The sequence below is a fragment of the Tetrahymena thermophila genome (assembly GCF_000189635.1).
Source record: "Tetrahymena thermophila SB210 genomic scaffold scf_8254667, whole genome shotgun sequence".
In the NCBI taxonomy this organism is placed as follows: Eukaryota; Ciliophora; class Oligohymenophorea; order Hymenostomatida; family Tetrahymenidae; genus Tetrahymena; species Tetrahymena thermophila.
The window spans coordinates 1,967,052-1,980,859 of NW_002476434.1; the positions used below are offsets into that span (position 1 = coordinate 1,967,052).

Consider the following 13,808-nt stretch of genomic DNA (forward strand, 5'->3'; position numbering starts at 1 on the left):
ATTAGTATAATTTAATTCTAGCTATATTTTTTAAGAAATCTGCTTTATTTTTGCAAAGCAATTCTTTCAAATAAGAGAATTAAAAAAATCAGAAGTAGCCAGGATTTTAATCACCTTCGTAATCGCTAAAATTAGAAGGATCTGCTATAGACAATCCGTTAATAGGTTTTTTGTTAACTTTAGAATGACTTGCATTCTGCTATTAATTATTCAAAGCAACTCTGCTTTAGAAAGGTACAAGCTTTTAATTATAAATATCTTCCAATTGTTTTATTTTTGGATCATTATCAAGAGTTTTAAGATTACGAGAGTTTGATTTCGCTTTGTTTTTTGAAGTAGATCTTCCTTTTGAAGATTCTGTTTAGAAGTCGTTGGTGTTAATATGATTTGCATTGATAGTTGTATGGGGAACGGAGTAGTCATAGTTATCCAAGTAGTCCTATTTCTGCTTATCAGATTAAGTCATTTTTTAAGTTGTAAAAAATGGCTGAACGGTGCTTCTACCATTTTTTTACTATTCTTACTCCAAGATTTTCGATATCTTTATTCCTTCTTCGTAATCTGAGTGAGTTTTCATTATATTATTTGCATTATTTGCAAACGTATTACTTGTTGGAGTAATTGAATAATGATTTCCATTTCTTTAGGGTGATTAAGTATTTCCGTTTCTTAAAGGAGATTAATTTGCACTATAGTTATAGTTTTATGGAGTAAGGCTGAGCTTTTTCTTTCCGCTTTTGTTGCGATTGAGGGAATTATTAGCTGATTGGCGTAAAGTTGAGGATTATTACCTTGTAGGAGATTCTGCAGGCGTAAAGAATTAGTTATAGAGTGGAGCCTTTGAGGCTGAGTTAAACTGTATTTGAGAAGAAGATGTTGAATATCCAGGATCAAGGGGAGAAGGAGCTCCATAATTCAAAGGAGAAGCATTGTTAACAGGTAGAGTCTTCATACCAGTTGAAGCCAGTAAATTATTATGGTAAGGTTTTGTGTTTTACATATTCATTAAATCTTTGCTTTCAAATCTCATATTTAAATAGTTGTAATTACTTGGGGTATCTTAAATAATATTTTCGCCTTCACTGTCAGCATCATCATTTAAGCCACTAGCATCATCAAGTATTTTTTTATCTTTAAAACCTTTTTTATTATCACTTTTTTCTCCTTCAGGATTTTATTTTTTATCTTGTAAAAGATGATCGTTGGCCTTATTGCTACTATTATTGCTATAAACATCTTTACTGTCATTAGTTTATAAGTTTTTAATTCCATTAAACTGTCTTCCTCCTTCAGTTGGGTTATAGGCACTCTCAATTTCATCTTCCAAGCCAATCAAGCCTTGACTATTTTACTTATTTTTAGCATCTTTTCCTTTGACTCCATTCTTTTTAGGTGAAGCACTAGATTTATTTTTTCCTCCTTTTGAAGGACTCTTGCTACCGTTTTACTACTTAGGACTGGGTGACATATTATTAGTTTAATTTAAATTTGGTTTACTGCTACTATTTCCGTTTTTATCATAAACTCTTATTAAATGGTGACAGTCTTTACCATTTAATATTTGTTCTCCATCTTCATTCAGCTTTTTATTCTGTTCTAGGGTTTTTTAGCTCTATTTTTGTTAAAATTAGTTTTAATTAAGTTAAATAAAAAAATTTTATTACCTTATTTAAATTATTATTTTTTGGGCTTTTATTTGAAGATTGAGCAGCTCCATTCTTATCAGGAGATTATGATGATGAAGCTTTGTTCTTGTTTGATTCTACTTTCTCGTTTTTATCTTTCAAAGATTTCTAAGATTTTTTGAGGTTTTTAGATGAATCTTTAGCTAACTTGGCTCCAGCTGCTCCAACAATATCAGTTTGTGAAGCGACTACCTTACTGTTTACATTTTCTTAAGAATTAGCTCGTTTGCTTTTATCACCATTTAATCTAGAAGATTATCCAAAGCGCTCTGTATTCGATGGGGATAGAACCCCATTTTTAGTGGCAGATTTTTGTATTGAAGACTCCTTACCATTTTTCTTTTGTCTGTTTGATTGTTCACCGTCTTCCTCTACTATAACTCCATTTTATTGTTTTTTTATTTTATGCTAAGAGTTTAGCATGGAATTATACAATGAGCTTTCATTCAAGTCTGCAGCCTCTATCTCTTAAATAGATGATTGGCCATCTATTAATTTTATTGATAAAAATTTACTTTATCTGAATAAATAAATAAAAAAATTCTTACTTTTTAGACTTTTGTTTTTTAACAGAGTATTTGTATTGTTCAGATTACTATTATTCATTCTATCATATGCTAAAGACTTTTCTAAAACATTTTTTTCTAGCTCATTTCTAACATCCATAGACATTAGAGGATCTTTTTTAGCTGTTCCATCATCAATGTAAATTCTGGATTTTTTATCTGAAGCAAGGTCATGAGTAAAATAATCATGCTCTTTAAAAACATCTCCAATAATAAAGAATAGCATAATTAATGTAAGTATAATTGCTTCTATGCTAAAATAATATAGATTATCTTGAATTAATTATGTCTCGTAGCATGCTATAGCTGATCCAGTTATGATCAGCGTACTAGAAAAAATATAGCTTAAAATTGATATAAAATTGGTAGGTTTGAATATAGCATCATTATCAACAAATCTAGCACTTAAGTATGAGCGATTTAAAAATCTTCCATATATAAAACGGAAAAACTTAAAAGAAAATATCAAAGAAAATGTTTGAATGACTACTGAACTGTGTTGATTTCCACGTGTAGACTATCTCCATGTCTAGAATCTTATATCAGTTAAGTATTTTTTTTTAGCATAAAAGAATACAATAATATTTGTAATGACATAGATGATGAATCCTAACCAAAAAACAGCTAAACCTGCTTCAATAGTTTTGTCTGCATAAGTACTATTGTAATTAAACATCAATATTCCTGTAGTGAGCCAGCTTAAAAATTCAAAAATAGATGTAAAAGCTGTTGCATTAGTAAAGAATTAACTCTATTTAACCATTATTTTTGATGCAGCTGTAATTGCAATAAATATACAAGCTCCAATTAAGTATGGGAAGTAGATTCTAGTTTCTTTTGTTTGAGGATTTTCACAAGTATTTGTCAAACTATTTTTAACAAATCCATTAGGGCAACTGGAAATACATTTTCCACTATATAAATATAAAGAGCCGCTGCAAGAAGTACAATAATCTACTGAATTCTTACAAGTCAAGCAAGAAGAATCACAGGCTTCACAGCCACTACTCGTTTGGAAAGGTTTATCCTAAGGACACTGAGTTAAGCATTAATCTAATTAAAAAAGTCATACTTATATTTCTAAAAATTAAATAAAATATTACTATTGTAAAGTACTGTATATCCTGAAGAATTATCACAAACTGTGCATTTGCTTAAAGAAGTGCAAGCTAAGCATCCTTTTGGACAACTATTGCATGATCTATTTGAATCAATTTAGTATGTACCATTAGGGCATGGAGCATTAACACATCCTCCGTTATACACATAGTATGGTGATTGACAACTAGTACAATTAGATGGTCCTCCAGAACAAGTATCGCAAGGAGCAAAACACGATTAGCATTTTCCTGCGTTTGGATAAGTAGAGTTTGGGCAAGTTTAAACGCATACACTTCCGTTCAAATAATATCTAAAATAATAAGAAATAGAATATATTTTAGTTTATAAATATTAATAAATATATACGGGCTTTGACACACAAGACAATTATTCACATCGCTTTAACATTTTGCACAATTAGCAGCACATGGTAAGCATTGATAATTTGAAGGAATAGAAACATCTTGAGGGCATTAGGATACACAGGTTCCTTTGTAAGAATAGATATTTATATTATTTTGAGCATTGTTTAAACAGGTCAAGCAGTATGTGCTCTAACCAGAGCATGTTGCGCAAGGAGAGCTGCACTATTAGCAAGTATTGTTAATTCCATAATATCCAGGAGGACAAGTTGCCACACAATTATTCCCAGACAAATAATAAATTCCAGAGCATGAAGAGCAAGTAGTTTAATTTGTCTACATTTAAATAAATAAATAAAAAAATAAGTTTATAAAAATAAAAATAAATAAAAAATGAATTTATTTGTTAAATTAAAAAAAGAATTTTTTTATTTAAATATCAATTCAAATAATAAAAATAAATTATTAGCTCTTTCATAAATAATAACTATTTATCATAAAAAAATTAAAGCATAAATGAAGTTAGAAAAAATTTTACCACACAAGTAGCACAATTATTTTAGCAAGGTTAACAAACATTATTTCCTGTAAGAGCAATATATCCAGGACCACATATGTTAGTACATTGAGTTCCCTAAAGTAAATAATTAGCTGTTAGTGAACTATCAAAGCAGGAAGTACATGTATTTGAATTTATAGGATTGCATTGAAAGCAATTAGGATCACAGTTATGATTTAGTGTTATTCCATTATTAGATTAATCGATAGGGCTTCCATTATAAGATGTTGAAACTATTAAAGAATCGCTCTAACCTGTTGGAGTATAGTTAAATCCTAAATTTGTAATTTTAATGACTATTGGTTGTGAAAAATCTCCAGCTGGACTACACTTAAATTTTTTATTTACTGAATCATTTACACAGGTAATACTTGTTGGGGAAATAACTTAACACACAGTATTTCCCATTATATTTACCTTTTCATGAAAAATTAATATGAGATGTAAATTATTTTAATTTTAAAATATAAAATATTACCTAGGATGGGAGAGTAATATCTACTGAGGTATTTGATTAAGGTAAATTACTAGGAAGTGTTTATTTTGGAGTAATATTTATTTAATAAATATTATCTGTTTTCGTCATTACGGATTAAATGTTTTTCCCAGTAGCAGTTGTTAATTAAGATGGATTAAGAGTATAATTAATAGTAGGGTTTCCTTCTATAAAATATCCTGAACTTGTATCTGATGTAAAGCTAAACGGATAGACTCCAGAAATGAGGTAATTATTTGCATTTGAAACTACAAAACTGACTGTAGAGTCAGCAGGAAATGTACCAAATGTGACTGTTGCCTTAATAGTATTAGTAGTTAATGTGCAAGATATCGAAGTAATTCCAACTCCTATTTAGCATGATGGTGATGGATTAAGAGCTATTTAAGTTGGAAAATTAATAGTGAATAGACAAGAACCAGTTTATGGGACAGCAAGAACTATCTTGAATGTGTAATTAACATTGGAAGCTCCAGTGAATTAGTTTGTCCCTGTTATTGTAACGCTTGAAGTTGTTGCTCTTTAATTCATTTGTACAGTTAATCCTGTACTCTTTTTTTAAATTGGGTTGCCTAGTGAATCCATTGTTATTATAATAAAAGATGCCGATTCTTTGGTAGATGTTGGATTTTTTATACCAACTAAAGTGAATGAAACTTGAGTATTTGCAGCAAGGGCTTAACTATTTAAAATAATCTAAAGATTAGGATATGTGCCTTGAAGTGTGGTGCCCCCTAGTATTTATTTGAAATAATAAATATTATTAAATTTTATTTGTTTGTAAAATAAAGATTTATTAAAAATGCTAAACAAATTACCTAAATTAACTGGAGTAACGAGAGAGGGGTTAGTATTATATGTTAGATCTGAAGGAAATGTTATTTAAATCATACCACTTTGTGGCACCAATATTGCTGGGGTAATATTAAATGTAATAGATGTTGTACTATATACAACATTACTACTTACACTCGCTATTTAAGCTGTTAACAGTTTAGGTTAAGCTGTGACTTAGATAGAGCTATTTTATTCAATAGGATTGTTCCCTTTTATATTAAAAAATATAATTAGATAGTATTTTTTTAATAATTATAAATATTTGTCCATTCTAATAGAGCATTTTAATTATTTAACTAAAAATATTATTTTATATTTTAAATATTTTAATCAATAAAAATATATGATTTATTTTTTATAAAGTGTAAAATGAAGAAAATTACTGTTTACTACTTACTATTAAATACTTCAAAAAATATAAATAATATATGTATTTATTTATTTATTTACCTGGAGCTGTTTTAGTAATAATAGTTATAAATGCAGATGGTGCTGTATTTGGAGGATTTTAAATTCCATTTATCTATATTTAGAAGGTATCTCCTGGAACCAATGAGCTTGTAAATATATTTGTTGACTAAATTTCTGTAGTGGATAAAGTAGAGCAGGTAAGTGAGTTGCTCTTTTAGTTTAAAAAACAACATATTAGTAATACAATTTTAATTTTAGGAAAATATTACAATTTTTGCTCCAGAAATCCATGAACATGATGGCGAAGAAAAGCTGAATGAAGAAGCAGGAAATGAGAAATACAGAATTTGTCCTGGACTATAATTTTAATTAACAGTTATTGAAAATGTATATGAAGTTATAACAGAAATAGTTGGATCAGCTATTGTTACTAATGATGCAGTTAAGCTTCCTGCAATTGTTGAATATTGAAAGGCACTTTAAATTTATTCTTATTAATAAATAGTTGAAGACAAACTTTTGTACATTATCATAAAGCTAATATTATTCTAAGTTGCATACATAGGATTTGTTATTTACAAACTAAAGCTGTATTGTGAGCCAGTAGCTAAACTGCTTGGAAAAAAATTTTAAATATCTAGTTACATTTTTCCTCCCCCAATCGAAGTACCCGAAGATGAAGTTGCTTTATTTAAAATTATGAATAAATTTTAGAAAATAAATCTTTTTATTGTAATTCATTAATAAGTCAATTTAAAAAATTTGATTTACGAGTATATGTTATTCCAATTTAAGAGTCATAGATGACTCTTAGGAAGGTTCCTGTATCAAATGGAGTATTTGTTACTCCTTAAAAAGTTAATGTTTGAACTGATCCTTAAGTCTGAACTGGTGTTGCAGGATTAGTTGTGTAAACAAACGTAACAGGAGTTGTTGGAGTCGTAGTAAAAGTACATGATTCTTTTAGCTAATAATCTCCTCCCGAAGGAATCAGTTCAGAAATCCAAAGACTTATAGTCTTTTTTTATTTAAAAAAAATTTTTTCATTATCTTCAATTTAAATATCTTAATATATACCTCAGGCATAGTGGAGAAAGGATTTCTAAATTAAGTTAATTATAATTGGTATTATTAACTATTTGGCATTACTAGTGAGTTAATATTTAAAAATTTTATTGTCTGATCAGAGACAAAAAGTGTACAAGTAAATGAAGGATTGTACAAGCCATTTTAACCCTAAAATTTATAGAAATACTTTAAATTATATTGATAAATAGTTAGATATATTATACTGCAGCAGGTATATAAGAACATGAGCTTGGAAGATTAGTTGAGTCTCCAAAATCAAAAAATACTCCCTCTTATAGATCAGGAAACCACTTTGTAAATTTAATCTGGATTTATGAATTCGCTTAAATATTATATTTTGGTTAAAAATTAAAATTAGCAGTTAATCCCTTTTTTCCAGTAGTCCCATCATTCACACTCATATTTATACAAGTGCTTTACTCTTAAGTATAACTAAACTAATATTTTTAAAATAATATTTTTATTTATCTAATTATTTATTTTCTCTTTAAAATTTTTTTTCTAATAATAATTTTATTTACACTTCCTGATCCTCTATAATATTTTGTAGCTCCACCTAGATTTTAAATTGTTACTAAAAAGGTAGCTTTGCAGTTGCATCTTGCATTTTACATAGTAAAAACAACCTCCATAGAATTATCAGTATTTGCAAAATTATAATTTATGTTAGATAGGAGTAATTCATAATACGAAGCCTATTAATTAGCTTAAACTGATGCCTATGCTAAACTCTATTAACTTTAAGATCCTATAGTATATCTTATTGAGCTAGGATCAGGAGAATTAGCTCCAAAAAAAAAAATATTTGTAGGTGATATTTATATGGAGAGAATGCTTCCTGTTGGAATAGTACTTAAAGGTGATGTAGTGAATTTTAATAATATTCGATGGTCAGAAGTTGCCAAAACTTTATTGTTGGTTGGTACAGTAACAGCAACTGAATTAAAAGGTGTTTAACTGCTAACTTATCCTATTATAAGTTTTTATAAAAATGTTAATTACAAGTTCAAATTATATTGTCTTTTGTCATTTTTATTCTGTTGAATTTTATCTTAATTAATTTTTAATTTACCTATCATGTGCAATAGCATCAATATTAATGCGCTTAAATAGTTAACAAGATTTTTCATTTTATAAATGTTTAATAATTAATCTAATCTGCTAATAGTTAATTTTAATTAGGTGTTTTTTTTAGAGTTTTATTGCTAGCCTGCTCCAAATTTCTTAATATATCAGCTGTAATGAATGCAAATAACTTTGTAGCTAATTTAGAGAGCTGCTATGAAATTGACTATTAAATTGTTTCCTATTCCTGCTATGCTCTAAAGCTTAAAATAAGATAAATGTGAATGTATGTTTTATATGATTATTATAATTATTTATTTATTTTTTAGTATTGTTTTTAATAAACAGACAAAATAGTTAATTACAAAAATATTTATTATCACATATTAAATAAATAATTAGCAGCAATGGTAATGAAATAATTACAATAAGCAAAAAAGAAAAATAATTGAAAACACAAATTAAGCTTAATTTTAATTAATTTGATAGGAAAATAGATATTTTTATTTTTTTCTCTATCAATTAATAATGAATGACTGACTGACTGGCTAATACCACAAATTGCTTTTATATTTATTCCTATTGAATTTATTATTAATTTTAATATCCATTAAGTTTTCTTTTCTTCTTCAAAGACTATATAACTATTTTTTTATGGTTATTATCCATTCATTTTTATTAAACAACCATATTTCAATCAATTTATTATTTTTAACAACCTTATTATTTATTATTCACTAATATCTTTATGAGATAATTAATATTCCTGGATTCTCTAACAGACGATACAACTTGGCCAGTTAATAAAAAAAATTTTATTCCTTTTCTTACAATTCCAAAGTATAAAAAAATATATTATCAATTACTATAAACCAAAAAATAACTTAAATTTAATTAATTTTATAAACCTTTTAATTTTCCATAACAACCAATTAAAAATTAAAAGACTTTTTATAAAAATAAATAAATAAATCAATTTTTATTTAAAATATCAAAATCTATTTTGAAACTTCTTGATCTATTCTGATTTCAGGCTAAATCTTAATGTGATTTTTTTAATTTAATCTAAAACCATAAAAATTAAGATCTCTGGAAATTGAAAACTTCTCAATAAACTACAAAACGCAATAATCAAGATTTATTTGTATAAATTAGAAACAAACAAAAGTTAAACCCTACTTTTATTCTCCTAATTTATTTAAATTTCTCGAAAATTGAATTATATTTGTATGGTTAATATTTAAATTCATATTAATTTAAAATAACATTTGCAAGCTTTTTGTCATATTCTTTTAATTTTTATACTTGATAAAAAATTTGATTTAATCAACTAATTAGTTTATATTTTTCTTGAATCAGAATCTAAAATTTATTATCTTTATTTTTAAAAGTATTGATAAATAAATAAATAAACAAACTAACATCATAATTATTTTTGTAAATTAATTAAAATGATCAAGAAATAAATTTTTAGAAATCAAGCATCTTTAAACATATTTATAAATTTTAAGATCTTTATTAAATGAGGTAAAATTCAATATAAATAAATCTAATCACTCAAAAGCACTCTCTTTTAATATTTCACTATCAATACTTGAAAATTTGGTAGGTGTAAAAACAAACATACATAACTAATTACTATTCTAAAATTAAATTCAAATTATCTTTTTATCTTAAAATACTGACTTTAAATGCATTTTTAAAATTATTTTAAAGATTATTTTTAAAAATATTCCTATGTGCTTAATATTTTGTTAGTAAAATTAATTTAATTTTTAAATATTTAAAAATGAAATATTTTCAACTATGAAAAATAAATTATTACTACTAATAATTTTTTTAAAAATCAAATAAAATACAGAAGTAAATAAATATAAATAATTAAAATGGTGTACTGATTTTACAAAGATTTTATAAATATTTAGAGGATTTAATATAATAATTAATTTTAGAATTTATAATATTTTTATACATTTTTTTTCTTTTCTTAAAAGTAGAAGGAAATAATCAAATAATATGTGAATTTCATTTAGCTATTTAAATTAGCGAATTATTTTCAAAAATTACTATTCATTTAATCTAGGAATTCTTACTCTTTACGTTTTAATGCAAATAATTTTTGATTGTTTTTATTAATTTATTCATTTAATTCTATGAGCCTTCCTCTGTACTCATGCTTCTTTTTGGAATCTTCTGTTTTCTTTTTAATTTAAAATAGTTTTAAAATTAAATAATTAATTTTTATTTTAATTCTTAATTATAAACAATCAAGTTAAACTTTAAAATTAAAAAAAATTTACGCCTGATTCATTGAGTATATTCTAAAATTGGCTACTTAGCGAGATAGATTCCTTTTCAGCTTCAATGATTTATTTAAGGATAAACTCATATCTGTCATTTGTTTCTTATCCTTAGGTGGTGGATGTATTTGTATTTTAGTTTTAAACTGTATTTATGCTTTGACTTTGAGTATAAGAAATGTTATTATTGCTTAAATTTAGCTACTGACTTTGGTCTATATGACTATAATTTTATAGCTAACTTACATTAAGTCTACTATTGTTGTTCAAAATAGTTGAATTGTTATTTATTTAGTTATTTTGATTAGTGTTTGTAGAGGCAGGTCCCATGATATATTAATTATAGAAAAATGAATCATTATTCATCTGTAATGTAGGCACTCCTTTCTCATCGTTTTCTAACTCATTTTGGGCTATACCTAATTAACCAACTACTTAATTGTGCTACTATCCTTAATGTTATTCATAATCAATTGTACTAACAACACTTTACTATGCTATCTCTCTGCTAGACTTTTGTCTAATCAGTTCATTTTAAAAAAGAGGAGTATCAAAATTTTCTTAGTTTAAAACTCCTAATCTTGCAGTCCCTTCTAAGGGTTATTGTTATTACTACTGCTATGATTAAATATAACTATTGGGTTTAAACTATGAGGTAGAAGGTAATGTTTTAGAGTGACCTCTAGAAATAGGCGATACATTGTTTGGTGAGCGAGATTGAGGAGGTGGAGATTATGAAGAGCTTCTCATTGTATTGTTATTTATTAAAGATGTTTAATTTGTAAATTGGTATGATTTTTACTAGATTTTATGCTCATTAATTGGGGATTTTGTTGTGTTTTGAGAATAAATGTTATTATTTGCTTAATCATTTAGTTATATAGATCTGTTAGTTTATTCGTTGATAGTGTTGTTGTTTCTTTTAGAGCTCAATTAAGTCATTTCACTATTATTGACTCTTTGAGTGTTAGCTGCTATAGTTGTATTTGAAAAAGATTATATAAGTTAACCATTTTTATTCATCTACTTAGACGGGGTAGGAGACCTAGAAGTAGATGAATTGCGGCGACTCTTATTAGCAACCTGCTAGTTACTACTGCTGCTAGTTAGCTTTTTTTGTGTTCTCGATTTATTCGAAGAAAGTAAGATGTCTTCTTCATGATGATCGTTTAAATTTCTTCTTGAAGAAGAACTTGAAATTGTTGATGCAGCTTTATGCTATTTAAGGGTGTGAATTTAATCAATAAGTTTTCTCTGTTTGGTGATTAATCTGACTCTTGTCTCTTCCCATTCATTTTATTTTTGCTAGAGATTTATCTATAACTACTCTATTTCAACATTCTTTACATCGATTAAATGCTTTTGCTCTTCATTTTCTTCTTATAATAAACTTATTCTTTTTTCCAAATCCGATATTTTTCTTGAGTAATTCGTTTCTAAGAGATTCAATTCATTTTAAAACTCTCTTAGTTACTCATTGTAGTGCTCCTTCATCTTTTATAAATCTCTTTACCTGCTTTCACTTTTAATTTAATGCTCCTCTTTTTGCATCTTCTCAGATTAATATTTACGATTAATTTCCTCTTTTTCATCTTGAAGCATTCTATGATCTGCCTAAAGTTTGTGAAAATTCATCTTTGTTTCTTAATTTTCTTACTTTAACTATAAAAGATCTTCTTCCAAACTTTATCTTGCCGATTTTTCGCTTAGAAGTTCTTCCTTAGTTTTAGATTGCTTGTTTCTGCATTCATTTAGTTATGTATTTAAAAGAGATAAATCTGCTTCCATTCTCTCGAATATTTCTGTTTTCTCTGCATCACCTGCTTCAAAAGCAAGCTGCATTTCCTTTTTTTATCTTTCACTCTCTTCAAACTGCCTTCTATTCTCTCTTAGCTCCTCTTCTCTCTCATTTATTATTGTTTACATGTTAAAGATATTATCTTAATGCTGCTCTCTTTCGTTTCTCATTTCCTTTTCTTTTGATTCTAATTATATTTAAAGCTCCTTAATTTTTGCCTACAGTGCTTTCATTGCATTAGCATATGCCTTGCTCTCCCTTTGAGTAGTGCTTATACTAGTACCATATCCTAAAGTAACTGAACCTTCCGTGACTTATCTTTTGGAAGTCATTTATGATCCATATGTCATTTGCTAGTTAGATTCAAATATTATGTTCTATCTTTGATTCTAACCTCCAAAAACACTTCCTTAATTGGATGGATTACCTAAAACATAACTATTTAAATTGCTATTTAAGCTTTTATTTTCTTAATTAGGATGAGGTACAATTCCTCTCATTATCGATTGTGCAGATGGAAAAATATCATCAATTTTATTACTTGTATCCACATAGATCCTATTATTCGAATTATCATTTCCATCAATACTCCTCTAGTTAAAACTCATTTAATGAGTTTGCACTGACTATTATTAAGATCCAAATTTTAAAGATTTTTAGTTTATTATAGGCTATGCTTCTTGTTCCTTCCCTGCCATATTTTGAAATGTATCATGAAAGTACTAATTATTTTCATCAAACTCAAATTCATTTTATTGATTGCTTGATAAATTATCCTTTTCTACTTAAGCTACATTTATATTTAGATTCTAATCTTGATTTATTTAGTTTAAGCTATTCTTACGATTGAATTAAGAATTGCTTCCGCTGCTTTGCTTAACTGGCAATGGAGGTGCTCCTTAAAAACCATTAGAAGAAGTGCCTGTTTATTATGAATAAATTTAAAATGCTGAATTAGAGTGAGCAAGTGATCTATTCTCTAATGAAGGAATATCTGTTGCATTATAGGGTGAACTGCTATTCATATATGGACTTAAATTTGAGCGCTAATTTTATTTTTAAGTATTTAATCCTTGCTAAGATCCAGTTTACTGCAGCTATTATGTCTAAGATTACAAAGATGGATTTGTATTTACTTTTTTCATAAAATCATCGAATAGACAATCTAACTTTTTAGCGCTATCTCTATAAGTGGAGGACATAACTATTTAATTTAATTCAAATTTTAAAGGCAAAAAATTTTTAGTTTGTATCTATTACAAATTAAGCAGCTATTATCAATGAATAAATCTTTAACTAATTCAAATGAAATAATTCAAAATTTGCTTTTTTTTTAGAAAATAAAAGATCATCAATAACTCCCTACCAATAAAAACATTCCTACAAGGAATTATAATGAAAAAGAAGGAAATCTATCTTTGTATAAGTCAATATATTTAAATTTAATAAACCTTACTTAAAATATACAAAATTATGACTATGAATTAGATAATTAAATTTTAAATAAATAATTTCTCAAATAAATAATAACTAAAAAAA

At 26.5% G+C, this 13,808-nt stretch overlaps 2 protein-coding genes across 2 annotated transcripts; both read right to left on the reverse strand. All coding sequences in view use genetic code 6, as the record gives it.

Moving 5' to 3' along the window:
* Positions 1–88: 88 nt before the first annotated feature.
* TTHERM_00039260 (transmembrane protein, putative) lies at positions 89–8,236 on the reverse strand (the record flags this gene model as incomplete). The annotated part of the gene is made up of 14 exons (XM_972134.2): positions 89–1,612; positions 1,665–2,173; positions 2,234–3,304; positions 3,355–3,662; positions 3,719–4,050; positions 4,253–4,690; positions 4,752–5,815; positions 6,057–6,228; positions 6,287–6,702; positions 6,789–7,035; positions 7,095–7,253; positions 7,310–7,543; positions 7,628–8,076; positions 8,179–8,236. 14 exons carry the CDS (start codon positions 8,234–8,236, stop codon positions 89–91), a joined length of 6,981 nt encoding a protein of 2,326 aa, XP_977227.2.
* Positions 8,237–10,227: 1,991 nt separating this feature from the next.
* TTHERM_00039270 (hypothetical protein) lies at positions 10,228–13,471 on the reverse strand (the record flags this gene model as incomplete). The annotated part of the gene is made up of 2 exons (XM_972135.2): positions 10,228–10,371; positions 10,472–13,471. The coding sequence occupies 2 exons, from the start codon at positions 13,469–13,471 to the stop codon at positions 10,228–10,230; spliced, it is 3,144 nt and encodes a 1,047-aa protein (XP_977228.2).
* Positions 13,472–13,808: the final 337 nt, after the last annotated feature.